The sequence below is a fragment of the Squalius cephalus genome, assembly GCF_949319135.1.
Source record: "Squalius cephalus genome assembly, chromosome: 18".
Classification (NCBI taxonomy): Eukaryota; Metazoa; Chordata; class Actinopteri; order Cypriniformes; family Leuciscidae; genus Squalius; species Squalius cephalus.
In genome coordinates, this window is record NC_137139.1 from 16,990,751 (window position 1) to 17,011,765 (window position 21,015).

The 21,015-nt window shown below is 38.6% G+C and overlaps 1 protein-coding gene across 8 annotated transcripts; it reads left to right on the forward strand.

The window, feature by feature from the left end:
• The first annotated feature begins 2,109 nt into the window (after positions 1–2,109).
• On the forward strand, positions 2,110–21,011 carry snphb (syntaphilin b). Of its 8 annotated transcripts, none has more exons than XM_079848128.1 (8): positions 2,110–2,409; positions 7,857–7,894; positions 8,136–8,235; positions 10,273–10,347; positions 12,376–12,492; positions 13,134–13,241; positions 13,356–13,505; positions 15,156–21,011. In XM_079848128.1, exons 2-8 carry the CDS (start codon positions 7,888–7,890, stop codon positions 16,780–16,782), a joined length of 2,184 nt encoding a protein of 727 aa, XP_079704254.1. In that variant the 5' UTR covers positions 2,110–2,409; positions 7,857–7,887; the 3' UTR covers positions 16,783–21,011. The 8 variants fall into 8 exon arrangements, with proteins under 8 accessions (XP_079704254.1, XP_079704255.1, XP_079704260.1 ...); XM_079848129.1 differs by having other exon boundaries at positions 2,111–2,409; positions 8,099–8,235; XM_079848130.1 differs by lacking the exon at positions 2,110–2,409 and adding an exon at positions 3,178–3,194 and having other exon boundaries at positions 8,099–8,235.
• Positions 21,012–21,015: the final 4 nt, after the last annotated feature.

Consider the following 21,015-nt stretch of genomic DNA (forward strand, 5'->3'; position numbering starts at 1 on the left):
TGATAAATAAATGAATAATAAGCTGTGCACCATTATGCTGACTAAATGAGTTCATACTGAATTTCGAGCTGGTGTGTATTCAGTGCTTATGTATTCTGCTCATCATCGTCCTCCTCAGCAGGCCATATTAGTTTGTAATCTTGATGCTGCTGAATGTTGGCCTAGTATCTGCACTACTGCATGCATAATTTCACCTGTCAATTAATCATGGTTGATTCCAAAATTATCATTTTTATTTTACTAAAATTAGTTATAATAATATTTTTTTCCCTTTAACATGTATTTTAAGGGCATTTATCAAGGACAATTATGCACCATTTATCACCTGCAATGCCATCGTGTGACCACTAGATGGTTGTATAGCCCTATATATCAAGATGGTGTGTTCCCTGGTTGCTGGGTTTTTATTCAGATATAATTAGTTACTTTTTGTCAAAGTTGAGTTTATGCTGATTTAGTGTCAGTTTTTCATTACAGTCAAATCTGGACACAAAGAAAGCATTTTGTTATTCATACTAGCTACATATAATAGCTTGATCAGTCACACGAAAGTAATCAGAATCAATATTGACAGTGCGACCAAGACAATATTTAAAAATATATAATTGAGTGTTAAATACCATGAACAGAGTGAAAAACACTGCATCAGAAATGGTATTATTACATAAAGAATGGGTATTAAATATTTTGATTGTAAAGTTTAACATCAGCTCAGTGGTGTAACAGATTATATAATATATAAAATATTAATCCAATAACGTAAACACCAGCTCGTAATTCAGTATGAATGTCAGTCAGCCTTAATCAGCCTAATGGTGCACAGCTTCTTAAGCAATCATGATTGATTGATTGATTGATTGATTTATTTATTTATTTAACATGTATGTGTGCATTGAAGGTACCATTTTGAGAACGATGCTGAGCCAAATGAAGATAAAGATGTGTTCTGGTGACTGGCGTGTTTATTGAACCAATCAGATAAGAGTAAATCGAGAGTCAGCGAGAAGCTCATTTGATTGGCTAAAGGTAGAAATAAAGGTAGAAATTAAATATATTGCTATATTATTATTATTAGTGTATTTTAAGATAAAGATGAGGATAAAAATAATAATAATAATAACTGAACTGAGCAAAGTGAATTAAGTAATATTCTCAAGAATATAGAGCGTGAACAAAACATTCAATTTGAGACAGTTGTAATACAAGGTGTTTTTGGCCTTTTAGCATAAGAAGTATATGTTAATGTATAAGTATGTTATAATGTTGATCATATGGCAGTTCAATTTGCAATTTGACTAATAATCGCAATCGAAATTTTAACTTTTGGCCAAATCGAGCAAATATGTGTTTTAAGAGCGACAGATTAAATTGTGGCTATTTCATAACATAACATAACATAACATAACATAACATAACATAACATAACATAACATAACATAACATAACATAACATAACATAACATAACATAACATAACATAACATAACATCAAAAAAGCTTTATCGCCACCTATCATACTGGGAGTATCCAATCAATGAGAAGAGAGTGGAGCGCTGTCCGCGGTGCTGAAAGGGCGACTGTCTTATGGAATATCAATTTCTCCTGTTTCTCTATCTCTACTGCTCGAAGGCTGTGAGATATGATATCTTATTAGGCGTAGCATACATGAAGCAAACTAGAGTCCCATGGTGTGCTTGTTAATTTAGAATGGGTTATTATTTTGAGGGTTACCTTGAATCGTTCTATTTAACATATTTGTTTTCATCCATTTACCTTGTCTCAATAATTTCTTTTTTTAATGGGTTTTGGCAGTTTCAGAGATTTCCTCTTTAGCAATTTGCACAGTGATGTCCAATGAACTTATCTGCAGGTTGTAAACTCCTTTGATTTTACTTTTAAAAATGTGTAGACAGACCATAAAGTGTGTTTGAGGGGAGGGGGAGGTATTTAATTGCCCCCACAGGCCTATTTATATAGCGTAATGAGCACAAAACAGCACTAACATGCTGTTTATTTATAGTATAAATAATACATTTTAAATATCTAAAAAATTATTTGAAAAGTCCACCCTCGGAAATAATTAAACGGAAACAAGAAAACGAAACGCCACATATCCTCCGAACTTCAAGTGGTGTGGTCCCTTTTAGATCTCCGTAATATTACGCATCTGCTTTCATATCAACCCTCGTCCTCCCTCACGAGGCTCTGCTCACGCACCAGAATCCCTCTCACTATCAGCGAGCATCAGCAGCACCAGCACCAGCACCCGCCCCGTCGACTCGACTCGCCCTCCCGAGCAGCGGAGCACCGCTGTGGCGGAGTCCTTGACGGGGACGAGCACGGGTAAACACGGCTAAACACTGCTGTTTATATGAAGGCAAGCTGATTCTCGCCGGAAGGCTGCTACAAGGTAAACGTAAAACGTTTTTGTATTGCAGTATGTCATGCAAATCGTGCTGCATCTTTGTAGCGAAGGACTTCTTGTGTAGGCTATTTCCCGTGTGTAGGACACACCAAGGACTGTGACGCGCCAGGTGCACGGTTTTTGTGATATCTGGATGTACCGAGAAAAACGATATCTTACATTCGCATGCTAAATGATGTTTATTTGCACCGTGTGTGCGCACATCTTTTTTTTTTTTTTTTTTTTTTTCGGTGTTTAGATGTGCGCGCGCACAACAGATGATTCCCTGCAGCGAGCATGCGTGTGTATTTTGCGTTTGTTATGGTTTTGCCTCTATTGCGCTTTCGTACTATGCTAATCCTAGAACTGTTTCATAACTTGAAATTTGTCGTTTCCTAGCCCTGGAAATTGGTTTAATTTCTAATTTGGTTTGAGCACCTCTCGTGCGCTGTGAGTCGTGACAGTGTAGTTTGTACGGCCTAGGGTGCAGTATGACCTTGCATCCCTGTAAGGACTTGCCAAATTAAAGAGAAAGTGTGCCTAAAAGTGGATTTGGGATGATCTAGAAAGATCATCATATTTAGTATTTATCACATCCAAGAAAGTTTATTTACAACATATTAAAACCGGTCAAACTACAGAATGTCTCAAGGTGCATCACTATTAATATCTCTCTCTCTCTCTCTCTCTCTCTCTCTGGTCTCACAATAAGTATCACCCTCTTCTTTGCAGAATGCTATTCGTTGCTCATTGACTTGCCATTGAGCCTGCTTGCCTTGCGGTTGTGTAATGTCAGCATCCCGTCTGTCTGTCTCACCACATACACACCAAGGAAAGCCAATCACACCACTTGTGGAGCTCACGTTCTAGAATAGTGGCTGTCTCCATGGTGACTGCTCTACATCCTCTCAGCATTCAAGCCAGTCTTCCAAAACATTTCCTTACCACATTGGTTTCAGCCTGCAAAGAAAGCACTCAATATATTTAACTCTGTAAGCCAGTGAAAACAAGTCACATATTAAATATATATATATATATTTAATATTTTACTTAAAAAATATTCGAATTAATATGCAAATATGAATATTTTTCTTAATTAAAACAAATCTAAAATAAAAAAACTTTTAAAGGGGTCATGACATGAGAAATCAAATTTGCCTTGATCTTTTGACATATAAGAGGTCTTTGTTAAAATATCCTGCAAGTTTCAGAGCTTAAAATGTCCTTCTCATTATAAACGAAGTATTTATTTAATCAGTTTTATTAACATTATAAGTGAACCTCATGGAACATATTAAAATAACTTTTAAAAGAAATCCATGTCATGACCCCTTTAACTAAACAAAAATTAGAAAAAAATAAATTACAACTATTTACAAATATTAGTCTAGCTATCATTAGATTTAAGAAAACATAAAATAGGCAGCAGCCTACTCATTCATTGTGAGTTGTACCAGATTTATTAAAGGGATAGTTCACCTAAAAATAAACATTCTGAAAGTTTTTATCTGTTGTTTATTTTCCAAATTGCATTTTCTTCTGTAACAAAATACAACAATCATAGTGATCATGACTGTTTACTCAATGATTTGTTTACGAATTAGACTGATTGTATTCTGACTGTATTCTCAATTTAAATAATATAAATGCATGTTATTTTAGAATTATTTATATACTATTATTATATACTAATATTTTTAATTAGCTTTTATTTAAAGATTTTATGTTTTCATTTTAGATTAAGCCTTAGTATTTTTGTTGTTGTTTTGTCGTTTTATTTTTTATATATTTCTAATTAGTGTATATTTATTTTAGTTTGTGTTTGTTTGCATTTCTGAAGTTGTCCAAAAATATTTAAAGTTCAAGATTTTCCATCCAGCTTTATTTCATTTAATTAAAATATTCTTTATAGTTTTAGTTATCAATAACATCACTGAAATAATGACTTAAATGTCTGTCTGTTCCTCACATGTGACTCCAGAAGTCTTATAGAGCATTTATGGATTACTTTAATATTGCTGCTTTTATATTTTTGGTTATTGGATTATTTGGTTGTTGGAGTTTTTTGAGAGGTAAACATTCTTTCTGCAGTGATACTCTGGCCCAGTTTCACAGACAGGGCTTAGATTAAGCCAGGATTAGGCCTTAGTTCAATTAGGGCATTCAAGTAGCTTTTATAAACGTGCCAGAAAAAAACATTACTAGTGTGCATCTTGAGACAAAACAATGGCACTGACATATTTTGCAAGTGCAAGTTGCTTTCAGTTAAAACAGATTAGTCTGGGCCTTGTCTGTGAAACTGGGGATAAAAGGCTTGAATGTTGGCTGTGATAGAGATAGTCATAATAAATGCTCTTCTGCAGCTTTCTGCACATTTCATTCGACAGCAGACAGAGGTCGTCCAGTGCTGATGACACTGTAGCAGGAGCATGACGCAGCAGATTTCAACATCAAAATGTAAATGAATCACCAGTGAGCTGATTATACATTATTAAGCCCAATAAAAATTGTTTCAAAAAGGTTCTCGCATAAATAGCCACAAAAAGTAATTACGTATTTCATGCATTATGCTGCTACTATCTGTATAAGCTACGCTAATACTCACCTATGATATTTATGTTAGTTTGCAGTTGTATATTTGATAAGAAAGAGTTAACTATACAGACGGAATAAACTGTGCAAGAGACTAAGACTCTAGTCTTCTGCATTGGTGCAAAGTTCAAGCAGATAGGATAGATTTAGCTGCTGCGCTCTACATTATGACTCACACTGCGTCAGAGGGAGACCACAGTCCCGATACTGACTCAGCGGTTGCACATTTTACAGCAAACTGTGCTAGGTTTCTGTTGTTTTGTTCATTTTTGTCACCCAACCAACCCCAAGTGTTTGAAAGGTCATGTCATCAAAGTGAAGGATTGAGTTGCTTATTTTTGTGAGTGTACTGCTGCTAATACTGAGCTGTGCCAATGGCTTTTTAATTATTTAGATCATTAATCCCTCTTCTCTTCACCATGTGTCTTTGGATGCACACAGAAATATCTTTTTTACACTCTTAGAAGCAAAGGAAGCTCTTCTATATAGAGGCCCTGTTGTTGCTGTTTGAGCATGAAAAAGGTCTGTAAAGTGACAAAGCACTAAGTTCAGTCCAAAGGGAGTTATTCTCTACGTAAGTAAGCACTGCTTCTGAACTCCCTAAAACTCCATTATTTAACCCTCATCCTTCCCTCGCACTTAGTAACAAATCCTTCCCCCGTGGGTCAAAATGACCCGAAGCCCTAAAATTATGCTTAGTTATTTTTTTGTTCAGAAAGCTTATTTCGTTTCACTTTTGATAATAGTATTTTTAAATAATTCCTGCTCAAGGCATGTGCAAAACAGAGACAAGGCCAAATTGAGTTGTGTTAGTAGTATATTGAAACTCGTGGTCATGTCAAGAGGCGTGACATTTCCGAAACACGCTGGAAGCGGACCAATCACAACACATTGGTCCAGACGACCAATCACATTGTCGCTTTTCGGAAGGAGGGGCTTCATAGAGACCGGAACTAAACATAGTGTTACTGACTGACTGGGAAGAGAGATGCTGTAATAGTGGAAAATAATGTAAAACATTATGTGGTTTTTGAACATTCAAGCATGAAAGTCTGTTCTAGTATACCCCAAAAACAAGGGCATTATAGGTCTCCTTAAAGGTATAGCGGAGGATTTTCCCGAATTTTAGAAAAGAACCGCCCTCTCCACTTTTTGAAAAAATGCACATGCGCAACACTCTACCTGCTCCCGAGAGGGAACGCCTATTAAACGTGTGCACGAGAGAGCATGCACGAGCTAATCATAGCTTACATTAACTTTTACTAGCAGTGATTTTAAATGGATTTCTCCAAATAGCATGCCAAACTTTACCTGTCAAGTAGAAACTTCGCGACTGAGGCATCAGTGGGAAGCCCAACCTGTGTTTTGAGCGCACGCCATCGTGTGAATCGTGTGCACGAGCACGTACGACGGCCTTACGTAAACATATCACCAGAATGATTGACACTTAGGAGGACCAATAGTCTTGATGATCCACCCGGAAAAAGAAAATCCTCCGCTATACCTTTAAAGGGTTCTGTCAGGCGCTTCATATATCAAACCTTTAAAGGGTTAGTTCACACAAAAATGAAAATTATCCCATAATTTACTCACCCTCAAGCCATCCTAGGTATACTTTCTTCTTTCAGCCAAACAAAATTGGAGTTACATAAAAAAAAATATCCTGGCTCTTCCAAGCTTTATAATGGGAGTGAATGGTACCCTAGATTTTGAAGCCCAAAAAAGTGCATCCATCTATCATAAAAGTAATCCATACGGCTCCAGGGTTTTAATAAAGGCCTTCTGAAGTAAAGAGATGCGTTTTTGTAAGAAAAATATCCATATTTATAACTTTATAAACTATAATCACTGGTTTACGGTAACAGCCACACTCAAGTCTAGCGGAAGAGTGACCTCTGACCCGACGTGTGACGTATTGACGAACGCGGATAGAGCAAAACAAAACACCATTAGAAATCTAAAACGAGAATTTTTTAAATAGAAATGCTGAGTTTGTTGCCCAGCCGTACCGAAAGCCAGTGATTATAGTTTATAAAGTTTTTTTCTTGTTGGGCTTCAAAATCTAGTGTACCATTCAATCCCATTATAAAACTTGGAAGAGCCAGGATATTTTTTAATATAACTCTGATTGTGTTTGGCTGAAAGAAGAAAGTCATTTACAACTAGGATTGCTTGAGGGTGAGTAAATTATGGGGATCATTTATTTTTTAGGCGAACAAACCCTTTAAGGGGTTCCCATCATGTGATTATTTTATGGATTTAGTTGGCAAACATGTTAAGCAACATTAAACATCAAGTATTATGCAATCATTTAAGACTCCTTATATAACTTTTTTGAGTCAAGTTATATATTGAACCCCACTGAACCTTTTTTCTCATTTGCTTGTTTGTCTGTTTCTCTCCATTTAAAAATTATTGCTGCATCAGTAATGAAAACATTTTTAGAGCTTCAGCCAGACCTTGATATCTCTGAGTAGTCCAAATGTGAAAGTTAAATCTCTATTACTGTATTTCTGTTGTCTGACTTAGCATCAGCACAGAGTCACAGTCCAGCAAATCCATGTCAGCACAATGTTAAATTTATTACAGCTCCACAAGCAATGCTGCTGCCAGGTCTGCTGAGTGTGAAGAGGTCAGAGAGATTAAATGAAATGGCAGATTGTTGTGTTTCCTTTTGACTTTGATGGCATGATCTCCCTCACTTGATCAGAGATAAAAATGAGAATATGTGCAAACATTTAGTGCATGTCTCAAAGCGACAGTTCACCTAAAAGTGAGAATCGTTTATTCATTCTTTCCTCTGTGGATCACAATTTTTTTTTTTTTTTTCCCAAAAACTTATCTTCTTTTATGCTCCACAGACCAAAGAAAGTCATACAGGTTTGGACCAACATGGAGGGTGAGTAAATGATAACATAATTTTCATTTTTGGGTGAACTGTTTCTTTAATAGTATTCTAAACTTTTTATTTCCTTTTTGACTGTACCTGCTTGTGACTCTGCTGTTATGTAAATGAGATGAGGGTTAATTTATGGTTTGCTATAGAGAATCATTTCCTCTAGTCAAAATGACTTCATTGTCTGTGTTCTTGTATTTTATTCAGGCTGGCTGCAGCTGAGCGTTTCATCCTGTGTTGACAGGGAGGAGGACAGATCCAGCTGAAGAAGGAGAAAGAAGGGAGAGGACTGCTGAATCCATGTCTTCGCCTTCAAATAAAAGATCTAGTTCTGGATCACGCAAGTAAGGCACATCTTTTGTCTGTCATTAATCTTCTTTCGTACCAACATTCTTTCAAACTTGCAGCTGTGTTGGTGCTTTGCTGGTAATGTCTAACCCATGCTCTGCTCTTAATCACACTAATGTCTCTGCTGTAGTTTAATGACCTTTTGAGCTTCAAGTGCTTCAATAATCCTCTCTCTCTTCTGCTGCTGTCATTAATACATCAGATGTTTAGCTCTTTCAATTCATCTCCCTGCTGTCAAGATCTTTTAACTATTCAACGACCAGGTTGTCAGAGGCGGACAGAGTACACAGCTACATTACTTGAGTAAAAGTACAGATACCCCTTGCTAAATTTTACTCAAGTACAAGTAAAAGTACTACAGTCAGATGTCTACTTAAGTAAAAGTACTAAAGTACTTGTTTTTAAAAGTACTTGAGAATCAAGAGTACAAGAGTACATTTTCTAAATATTGCATTACTACTGCCACAGTGCTTACATTGGTAAACACAGCAAACATTTGAAGCGAAAACTATCATCAACTTGTTCAGAAAATTGAAATAGTCTGGCGAGGTGGGGCCACGGCTTGGCACATTCCCGGGATGCGATATTTTTTTTCCCAGGATGGTAGGGGAAGACTCATGAATGTTCATTAGGGAAGTCATCCCTGATTGGTCTGATGACCTACCCCTAACCCCACCCCTAAACCTACCCGTCACTGGGGGTCTTATGACCTCCATAACCCCACCCCTAAACCTACCCGTCACTGGGGTCTTCCCCTACCATCCTGGGAAAAAAAATATCGCTCCCGGGATGGACCTGCTGCGTCTTCATCCATTGTTTCGTCCATGGTTTCATCTCTTATCTAAATCTGACCATGGAGTTGACTTTGGCGGAAAGCTGAAGGTGATTGCTGATAGGCTGTCCCAATCAGTGGCACCTGCACAATCCAATCACATTTGAGAGGGTTTCCGAGATGTTTCTTTTTTCCTTTTTTTTTTTTTTAGAAGAAGTAACGGGTACTCACAGTTATGGATAGAAATGTAGTGGAGTAAAGAGTACAATATTTGCCTCTCAAATGTACTTGAGTAAAGTCATGAGTACTCCCCAAAAATGATACTCGAGTAAAGTACAGATCCCTCAAAACTGTACTTAAGTACTGTACTCAAGTAAATGTACTCAGTTACTGTCTGGCTCTGCAGGTTGTATACAAATGTTTTTAAAAGAAGTCACTGCAGAAGGCTGCATTTATTTGATCAAAGATACAGTAATATTCTGAAATGTTAATACAATTGAAAATAAAAAATGTAATTCCTGTGATGACAAAGCTGAATTTTCAGCATCATTAATCCAGTCTGCAGTGTTACATGATCCTTCAGAAATCATTCTACTATGATGATTTGATGCTCAAGAAACATTTCTTATTATTATCTGTGTTTAAAACAGTTTTGCTGCTTTTGATTAGTCCAATGCAACCTCTAAATAATAGTATTAATTTCTTCCCATTCCCAAATACTTTTGAAGTCCATATACTGTAGCACCACAGATATAAGCCCTTTCTTTCCTTTGCACAGAGTAAAAAGTCTGGCATAGACTGACTAAAACAAATAACAAATTCCACCAAATTTGTGTCAATCTGATTTTTCATGAAGCACAAGGATAAAGCAATATATTTTTAATAAACTTACATCAGGTTCCTTTTAAAATAGTGTGCGTCTCAGAAATGTTGTCATGAGTAACTTTAAACTACAATACTACATACCGCTGTGTCTCACTTGCTTGCTTTCTTTTTCTTTCTTTCTTTTTTAACCTTTTTAGCATTATTTGACATAACGGTTGTAATAAAAAACTATAAATGACAATTTAATGAATTATACAACAATGGAGAAATGGAAAAGCTGTAGTTTCCACACACTTTCGGTTAAAGCCAACATCAGTTCTTTCTGAATACAGATCATTTTGTCACTGCAAAATATGTACCAGTATGGGCAGTGGGTATTCATGGAAACTATGCAGTAGAGCCCAGCTCTGTGCCTCTGTCTCATCTCTTTCCTCAGATTCAACCTGCTGAAGGCCCTACAGCCTAAGCACCGCTTGCAACAAATGCTGTCGTCTCCCACTGCATCCCCCGTGTGAGACTCTGATTCAGTACCCTACATAGGGCATGACTGTAGTAGACAACACTGCTGCACTGGGCATTCACACGCCAATTTAACACCAGTTTAGTACCTGATTCCACTGATGCTGATGTTGAGGATCTGAGAGGGCAGTTCTGATACTCTCTGGTCTTTGACAGAGGCTCAGAGGAAGTTAATAATCCGGGAATCTGTCCCATGAGTAGCCATTTTGGCTCTGACTGAATTGAAATCTGAGACCTACAATGAATGTGATATATTCACAGTGATTCTAATGAGTGTGTGGCAATGCAGTGCACATATTCACTACACCACATTACCCGACTTTCCCTCAATAAGTCCATATCACTGGAAACACGATGGACGTACCTGGTCTGTCCAACTACCCTAGCTGCTTTTCAGTTTCCCTTCCTTTCCTTGCTATCGTTATTGATAGCAGAGTCCTCTTTTTTCTCTCTCTCACTCTCTCTTTCCTCAAGCACGCTTTGTTTGTATCAGCTGTTTCACTTTACTTTTATTTTCTCTGCTTTGCTCTCACCTTAACCATGACCTTGGCTTGCTTTCATGGTTAGGTAGTTCAGCTAACCTCTTACAGCCCACCAGTGGTGGTCCTGGTGGACAGTATAAAGTGACTTGTCACTGTAAATGTGCTGTTATGATTGGTCTATTTTTACATTTTAAATCTATTTTAAAATTATATTTGGACCAGTGTTGTTTGAGCATTATTAAAATATGAATGTATTTATTTATATTTAAAATAATTTGTATATTAATTTTATTTGTATGTTTTAAGTTTATGTTTCTTTATTTCAATTAACAAAAATGAAAATGTCCATTTGATATACTTTTGCCAACTTAACTAATGCATATGGACATTTATGACTCTGATTTTTCTGTTTGATATTGCTTTGATAGTATTTTTGAAATTCTCTGCTGCAACTGTAGCTTTAAAAGTTTTTCAGCAGTTAATGCTGATAACGATTTTTACTCAAAACTCACTTACAAAATTGAAATGAAACTGACCAAATATCAGCTGATTAATACCAGACTATCACTAGATTCCTAGTTATCCATCATGAACGCGCCATTCTGCACCACTTAAAAGAATTGCTTTCATTCAGTGCTGCTAACCTGCTTGTTCCCAAAAGAGAATGTTTCTGGGAGAGTCAAAGAGTCATTATGCTCTAAACTACCCCATGATCCATTGTTCCAGAATTTGACAGGTGATTGTGTGCTGTTTTGCCTCAGCTTTATGATTTTAGTAGGCTATGTGAGGTCAGCATAAAGCTTGAAACTGCATGTTCAGGAGGTCTTAAAAACAGTCTTTTTTTTGTTTACATAATTCCAGTAATGCCAGTAAAGATGAAGGAAACTGTTATTCTGTCTAAAATAATCTAGTAAGCCTTTGTACAATATGTCCAGCATGTCTTTTATTCTCTTAAGTGTGGCAAAGCGGCTCTAATCCTAGCCAGCCCTTTGCTAGTGTTTCTGACCAGAATTAATTATAACAAGCTCCCTTTTATCAATCTCGCTGTTTATGACTCAATTAATTAGTCAGACAATCTGTTAAATCTGTCAGATCTGCAACCTCATGTTTCATGGACATAAAAAAACAACTTTCATCTAATTGTTCATTTTAATTGGATGTTTTAAATGGACTTTAGAATGATGCCTACCCAGAGGTTGCTTTAACCAAATGTTTTGTACATTTAAATGATTTACAATGTTATTATGAGTGTATCAAAAAGACCAAATCTGCATGTTTATTTTTTCAGGAAACTGAAAAAAAAGAGAGATAGAAATAGAGCATAATTGTTACAACCCAGTGCGTAAAAGTGCTGCATAATGACTTTTTGTAACACAGCCTTTACTTCTACCCAAATTCATCCCATATTTATAAGCACAGATTTCAAGAAAATTTCCACAGAAACATTCATTTGAATATCTGCCATACAGGTCAAGCTGTTAAGGTGAACTTTAGGTGTGTGCTACCCTGTGTAATGATTCCATCTTGTTTTGGGTCAGTTTTGACTATTGCAGGTTTATAGAGCTAGACTACACACCCATGGAGTCAGGCATTATGGTCTCTATGAGACAGAGCAGAGGATTTCTGACACCAAAGTCCCCGGAACGCCACTGTCGGTCAGCGCTCCATTATCCCTCTTTCTTTCATCAGTGCTGTCTCTTTCTCCTCCTTTTTTCTCTTCATTTCTTCACTTTTCTTTGTTCTTTGTTGTGGCATTGTGTCAGCATGGATTCAAACTCTTCAACCACTGCACAATATCCCTATAATATCCAACTTTTGATTTTACTGGGGGGTTTAAAGCTTGAATTGCATATGTGTGTCAAAGTTAAAGATGATTTCATATTTGTGGTGTGCAAAGTAAATCTTTGCTCTCATCAGATCATCAAAATGGAGCTGCTGTCAGTTTCTGCTTATTCAGCTGCAAGATTCTTTCTCATAATTGATTCATGATTGATATTTATCATGATCTGTGCCTCAGCTTACTTTGCAATTTGTGCCCTTTTTTTGTAGTTTTATGTGAGCTGGTTGTCTTTTTCTTTTTTACATCCATAAAAGGTGTTTTCTACAGGTGACTGTATTTTTCGAGGCATGTTAGTCATTTCGTATCGGTGGGCATGTTTTGTTTTGTGTTTCGTGGAATTGTACTTTTTGTTTGTTCATGTAAGTGTGTGTTTGTGCACTCTGTGTATACCTTGTCTTGGGTCCTCTTAAGTGGCTTTGACGGTGATACTGAGTTTGTGATTCTGTTATTGCACAGACGAAGTCCAGCACCTGTCAGTAACCGCGATCCCTATGGAAATGCCTCTCTTAGCAGCAGTAGCAATTCAGGGTCATGCAAGGGCAGTGATGGAAGCCCAACCCATAGGTGAGCCACAACTCACCCAGAGATCAATGATGCATTGCCTCTTTTTCAAACGTCTTCTTGTTTGTTTATATATTGTATTGTTTTTCTATATACCACTTTTCTCATTCATATCAGGCGTCACATGAAATACACCGCCTGCAATGATAACCATGGTATCCGGCCCCCTCCACCTGAGCAATATCTAACTCCACTGCAACAGAAAGAGGTGTGTATCAGACACCTGAGAGCACGACTTAAAGAGACCATCGACAGACTGCAGGACAGGTAAGGCATGCATCATTCAAATGAGGACCAATGCACTAGTGAACTCATCAGTCTATGATGAAATTAGGTTTTATCTTTAAGCAGCTGCTTTGAGCAGCAGTTAATTAAACTGGTTCTTTTATTGGAAATTGTTATGCAAATTTGCACTTGGTTGATGATTTCCAGACCATGTAACAATTACAAAGACTGATTTACCTATTCAAGTTGCTTACCACTGTATATTAGCATTTAGACTGTGCAATTTGTCATTTATTTCCCTCTAATGCAAGGCCTCTAAACTAAATATTTATTACTTCTAAACTGTTTTTTTAATGGCAGCCCCCATTTGTCTAATAGCAATGATCATATAAGTGGTAATGCATTCTTAAAGCCGATGTGTGTAATGAGTTAATCACTTGAGCCATAAAGGCCACATGAGTAATTACTGTCGAGCCACAGAAAAATTCACAACAACAATGCTGATTGGCTGGTGGCATCACAAGAACATGCAGTGGCAAACAGTGAATGGCGTTCAATGGAGAAAGTTGTTGTTGTTGTTGTTTTGCACCATGCTAACCTGACAAACCCTGACCCCTGGCTCTTTTCAAATAGGTTTCCTTGGCACACTCCCCTTCTTCCACTGATCAAACAAACATAGTTTGAAACAAACTCACACAATTGATTAAGCCAGGATGTTGCTGTGTTGGGCCGCTCTAACAGACCAGTGTTGAAACTGCCACAGAGTCATGTTGTTTACAATTTTCAAGAAAAGCCAACTATCTGTGACTGACATAAGCCCCTTTCACACAGCGCGATGATCCCGGCAAATTGCCGGGAAATTGCCAGAACGCCTTCTGTGTGAATGCAAACACGACCCGGGATTGATGCCGGCATCGATGCCGGGTTGGTGATCTAGTAACATTGTCGTGTTCAGTCCCGGAACGCGCGCTGTGTGAACAAAAGCCGTAATAATGCCGTGTCGTAGTGATGACGCTGAAGCCGGGATCGCTCGCCAGCTAGTGAAATGGTACGTAATGCGCAAGTTTATGATCGAATCAGAGAAAAAAATGCACAAGCGTGGTTTCTCGAGAGAGACATTACAAGTCACATCGATGTCACGTGTCTTTACGGGATTTTTATGGGTTGTGTGTGAATGCACTCTCTGATTCCGGAAAATCACTGGCAGTGTGGATGAACCAAAATCAAACGAACCCGGGTCAAATCCCGAGTCACTTTATCCGTGTATTTTCCGGAATCTCTGTGTGAAAGGGGCTATATAGTTGGCAAATTTAGATGAAGTTGGGATAGGACAAAGTATTTTCGGTTTCAATTTATTTTACAGTACATGCACCTACTTGTACTTATAGTGTACTTACCTAAGAAAGTACTGGGTAATATAAGGTAACTACAGGGATTAAAGTAAGGTTTAGGGGTAGGTTCAGGGTTAGTACCTAGTTATTGCAATTACTATAATAAGTACATAGTATGTACATGGGGAACAGGACTGTAAAATAAAAGCCTACCGTATTTTCAAATCGAAAACATTTCACACAACAGATTTAATTTTGGTCTTTTCTCCACCTGCTGGTCTCTACTTTTGTACATTTGTGCCTTCCTCTTCTCTTTTGACATCCTCTGTTTCTTTCTCACTTTTTCCTCCTCCTTCCTTAGGGACACTGAGATTGATGAGTTGCGTACTCAGCTGTCTCGTATGCAAGAAGACTGGATTGAAGAGGAGTGCCACCGTGTAGAGGCCCAGCTGGCTCTAAAGGAGGCACGCAGGGAGATTCAGCAGCTTAAACAGGTTGTAGATGTTGTCTCATCCAGTCTGGGAGACACCGACACTGGGGTGCAGAAGTGCTTCCAAGACATAAACCTCCAGAACCACAAGCTGGAGTCTTTATTGCAAAGCATGGAGCTGGCTCAGGTCGGGACCACCAAAGCAGGAGAAGCCTTAATGGGTGGAGGGGTGGTGGGGGCAGGGCTGGAGGTCAGCGAGGGCCTGGAGGTGTCTTCAGAAGGCTCCCCAGCTCGCTCGCTTACCCGCAGCTCTACCTACACCAAGCTGAGTGACCAGACCGGCCCGGAACGTGGGGGTAATGAAAACGGGTGTGACATTGCATGTTTGTCAGGCGAGGGCACGCAGGACAGCGGGTTTGTTTGCTGCGGAGACAGTGGAAGAGGAGCCAGCAAGGCAGACCTGCTCCTGGAGGCTGCATTTCTGTCCCAAGAAACTGCTTCGCTGCTCAATGCGTACTCCCGCCTGCCACACTCCTCCACCTATGAGGCGCTGTGCAACAGTGAGACGGGAGTTGTACCACTCCTCTGCAGTGGGATCGGAATGGGGACCAGTGTTAGCGTAAGTAATCCATGTCTGTCACATCATCATTTATACCTGCACCACCTGCGTGAGCAAGGCATTCAGACCGACCATTCTCCGGCTTCAGCGCCAGCACATGGCCCCAGTACATCTTTTAACTCTGATCTGGACACTATTGCTGAGCGTACCTTCCGCTCTCAGGCCTGCAGCCCGACCTCTACCTGGATGTCTGATGAGGGAGATGATCTGGAGTCGGTAGCTACAGAGTCAGCCATTACAGCAACAGTTGCCACAACTTCCATTGTCACTGATTTATCCACTAAGTCTGCACCGGTTGTTGCAATGGAGCCTTGTGCACCAACTGCATCAGTTCCAAAAGGACCTGCATCTTTAGCGTTGATCCCCATGGAGTCCCCTGTCAAGGAGACTACTGTTTCAGAGTCCCTTACAGACTTGGCAATCACAACAACAGCTTTGACCACAGAGACCATTGGATCTCCAGTAACCAACTCTGTTCAACTTCTAACAGACCCTTTGCCAAACCCTGGGACCTCCCCTTGCTCTGTGCAGACTTTGATCGAGACAGAAGAGGACACCCTTCCACAGACCAGTCAGCCTCGTAGTGTACTTACAGAGGCTGGGGTTGCAGGGGATAATGTAATCAATATAGATTCAGATGATGAAGATGAGGTTGATGAGAGTGCTACGAACACAGATTCCAAGTCGTCTGGCTGCGGTTTACCTGTAAAAAACTACTGGAGCCGGCACTTCCTAGTGGATTTGCTTGCAGTGGTTGTGCCAGTGGTCCCCACAGTGGCATGGCTCTGTCGGGGTCCACACCGTGATGGTCAGCCAATGTACCATATTGGTTCTCTGTTGCGGGGTTGCTGCACTGTGGCCCTCCATTCCCTGCGTCGAGGAGGTGGTCTTCGTCACTACCCCGCAGGAGGAGGTGGTCCAGGAGGAATGAATATATGAGACCTTCTCTTCTGTCTTGGGAAGCCCTGAAGCCAGTGATATCACAAGATGTGCAATAAGAGAGTGGTTAAAACTTAAAAATTAATTGAGGCGACCACTGGAAGTATAGTGTCTGAGCACAGCACCTTAATGCTGTGGTTCTCTCTGGTCTATATTCAAGAGGAGATAAGAATGAGGAAGAAGAATCACTAGCATGTATTTACACCTACAAATAAGATGCTCATGAAGACTTGCGATCTTTCACCTTTCTCCACAACTGCTACACTACAAAGAGGCAAGATTATGTGTTTTGAATGACTGACACAATGACTCAGCTTTGTGAGTGACACTAAAATATCCCCTTTAATATGATTGTGTTACCCTTATTTCGAGTGAAGAGACGCAATAAGTGATGGGAAGGAACTGACCTTTTGTGCGTCACTCTCACTGTCACTGCGGAGGGTGTGTGTGCTGTAAATGTGAGTTGATTTATCTGAGCGAGTGTTTTTGTTGTGTTAATGTACAGTGCAGCCAAAGTACCTGGATTACTAATGGCCATCATTGTTGTAGCCGTGAGTGCAGTAGTTAGCTGTCCCACTACTTTTGTCTGTGTGGCTCAGAGCAGTCATCTTTTCCCCTTAAGGAGCCAGGCAAGCGCCTTCTCATCTATTTATATGCTTTGCATATACAACTAGTGTCCTAGATAAATGCTGTCACAAAATGATACTTAGTCCATCTGGAGTCTTTTGGAAAATGTATTCTTTATTCTGGGCTCAAATAAGTGGGAAAGTTTGATGGTTTAGAAATGCTCTGTATGGTTGAATGCTAAATTGTGTATTTAGGAAAAGGGCAACACATTTTAAGTAATAATATTAACAGTAAAAAGATTCAGCGTTTAGACAATGATCAGGGTTAAATTACTCTAATCGGGTCATGGGAGCTTTTTCACCAGAAATGAATTTTATGATTGTCTTTCACTGTGTGATTTTTTCACTGTGTGACCATCAAAATACTGTCATAGCCAAATGTTTTTGGATAAAAGACTATGCTTTAATAATAGGTGTAATTTTAATGTTCACTGTTGGTCCAAGTTATAGAGGCTAATTAGCTATTTTGCTCTGCCAGCTCTGGGGTGCGTTTCCCGTACAACAAGGTAACTCGCTGCTTAACTACCATAGTAACCTACGATGCATCGTTGAAGAAATCAACCAGAAACCATATTGTCACAAAGTGGTCGTTCAACCACGTTGGTTAAAGATGTAACGCACGTGGTGGAGTAATAACTTCTTTTAATGAATCTGTTTGAGATTGATTCAATCATAGGCTCATTCTTAGTTCTAGAGCACGTATATGCGCACTCTTCAAAAACGGCGCTTTAAATATCTTGACAAACTAAAATACGTAAATTACATTTACGTATGTATTCTAAATAAAAGACAGAGAGTACGCTACTGAATGTCAGCTTGCTCATTTTGCTCAAGATAAGGATTTATTGAGTCCACATGTCATGCAAACAAGAAAATTAAAGCTTTAGCGTAAGTTCTGCCGTGAAGACTCAATCGTTACGTCACGATTACCTTCTCATTATCCAATCGTTCTCTAAATACTTGTAGTATAAAAGATCGAAACATACACATGTCTGAGTTCGCAGATGCCTTCATTCACCTCCATCCTCCCCACCACCACCAGGATGGTCCCTTCTTATACCTCCCAGGGGTCATCTTGAAGGCAGGAAATGCAGATTCCGTACCCTCGGAAGGCGAGCTACGCCAAAGAACTTTATATCATAATTTGCTCGCTGAGCTGTTAATAAATGTATACTTGTTACGGTATTTATTCTCCCGAGTCTTTCTGGTCGAACTATGCACAGGTCGAGAGCTTACGTTCCAACCACACAACTTTGTGATGCTGTTTGCGAATGTTCCTTGGAACTATGGTTTCGGGAAACACTGACTCGTTGAACTATGCTGATAACGACAGAACTTCACTTGCAACCATAGTTGGCTATCCAAGCTTTTGGGAAACGCACCCTAGGACAGGGCTCAATCTGGCTCCAGCCACCATGTGAGTTGTGAGCGCTAAAAACAACACTAAAGAGTGTAGCCTCCAGCATCAGTCACTAGTGCACCTGTTGAGGTTTACCTGCAGAGGTCATACCTGCTGCTGTCCTGCGTTCCACTATAAAAACTGAAATTCATTTATCATTACACCTTACTAAACATGTTGTTGCTATGCTAATATGTTATTTCAGAAATACGATGTAATATAATTCCACTAAAAATATCAAATAAATAAAAATGTTTACTTCGTATTGTTACTTGAAAAGAGGAATATAAAACTTGTTGAAAGTTAATAAAAAAAATAGCATGCCCACAGCTTTTTTCCAAACATTTGGCCATGACTGTATGTTCATGTTGACCATTTATTTGACTGACACTAAGGTGATGTCGATTGCACTATAATTCACTTTATAAGCAATTACTTGAAGTAAACTTGATTGTGTGTTTCTGTCTGTCCAAAGGCCAATGCATACATGTGGATTTGTGGTTCAGTTAGATCTCACCAAGAATCATCACTGATTTACAAATGTACTTTAATATTTATACTTTGTGTATGTGACAGCTGGATTGATTAGCCAGAAAACAGTGTACTAGATAATCAGCCAGATGAACACTAATTGTAGTTATTTGCATCTCACATATCATCTTATCTTCTGTCCCTCTAAACCATTAATAGCCGCTGCCTTTCGGTCTACCTCCTCCCTCTGATATTGTGTACAGTATATGTAGTTGGATATAGTCATTATTTGTTGTCTGTTAGCAAAGTTCTTTTTCAAATAACATGCTGCTTTCTGTTGTGCAGATTTTGTGCGGCATCTGTAAGGTTTTCAGCGCTTGATATTTATTCTGCTTGACAATCTTAATTTGTGCTTTATGTGGTGTCAAGTGCAAACATATGTCTTTCATTTAGTCTAGTCCCTGCACTTTTTTACCTCATACCAACTAGGCGCTTATTAAAGAACCTTACAATAGATTATAAGAAAAGAAGGCGTATATGTTCCTGAATATTTGTTTTGTTTGTTTAAACTATGAATGTGTGGTTTGCAGATAGTTGTCTTTTGGCTTAACGGAACAGATTGTAATCAAGTGCTACTCCAAGAACACAGGAGGTTTCCTCCAAACTGCTACTGTCTGTTTGTCAATGAAATGTACGTAAATAACTATTGCATTAGTTATTTGACCAGATAAATGTTTTACGCTGATGTGAAGCTTTGTATAACTGCTGAATTGACACACAAGGCCTTGATAAGATTTTCTTGAATTTTCTGAAGCCATATTACAAGCAGAGATGTGTATGTTGGCCCTATATGCTGGTAAATTTGAGTAATAATATTTCTGTCATATTATATAGTTATTTGATAAAAAAAAAATACTTTTAAATAGCATTCAACACTCTTCTTTTGGCAGAAAACGGAGCTGTTTAAGTGTGTGCTGGAGATTTGTGTTGCAGCATCAGTTCATTTTTCTTTCTGCATTTGGATGGTAACTGATAATCACAGATTATTTGCTTTAAAGCTTCAGATCCACCATTAAGAATTAATACATGTTAGTTTACTAATAAAGTATTTGTTAATTATCTTCCGAGGTTAATAGGCTTTCCATAGAGGACTGCATCGTGTCTGAGCATTGCAAGTGTCCGTTTCTTTTTATCACCTTCAAATATGGTTAGAAGACTTAGGATCACATATATTCTGCAAATTATTATGAAAAGATTGAAAGTGGTTTAGCCACCAACAAGTCTAAAGTCATAAGCCATGTTTTTTTCTTTCAAAGTGAATATTGAAATGTAAAATTGGTGGCAAACTGACACTCACATCAGTAGTTTAGTGTCTGTTAAGCAGGATTATACGACTGTGCCTAGAATATTAGATCTCAGAGAGGTACATTTGTTATAGAGATTTTTTCATACATAGTAATTCCAATGATGTTTACATTTTTCATCTGGCACTTCAGTTTTGGCTCTGTATTGTCTAACAGTATCAGCACCCTAAGTGGATCCAGTCTTGTAAGTCTGGCAATGTTTCATATTGTCTATTGATATTTTTGTGTAGAATAATATTTTAATGGTAATATTCGTGTGAACAGACATCACTGCAGCACATTGCTCTTGACCAACATCGCTCTGTAAAAGGATCTATATTAAACAGCATGGTGAACAAAGACTTCTTGCTACTTTTGACGTTTTTACATCCGT

Bases quoted from the DNA above. Each gene is read 5' to 3' on its own strand.
- snphb (XM_079848128.1), top strand. The intron at 10,348-12,375 runs GTGAGACTCTGA...GTTTTGGGTCAG, and splicing joins TCTCCCACTGCATCCCCCGT to TTTTGACTATTGCAGGTTTA. The intron at 12,493-13,133 runs GTCAGCGCTCCA...GTTATTGCACAG, and splicing joins TCCCCGGAACGCCACTGTCG to ACGAAGTCCAGCACCTGTCA.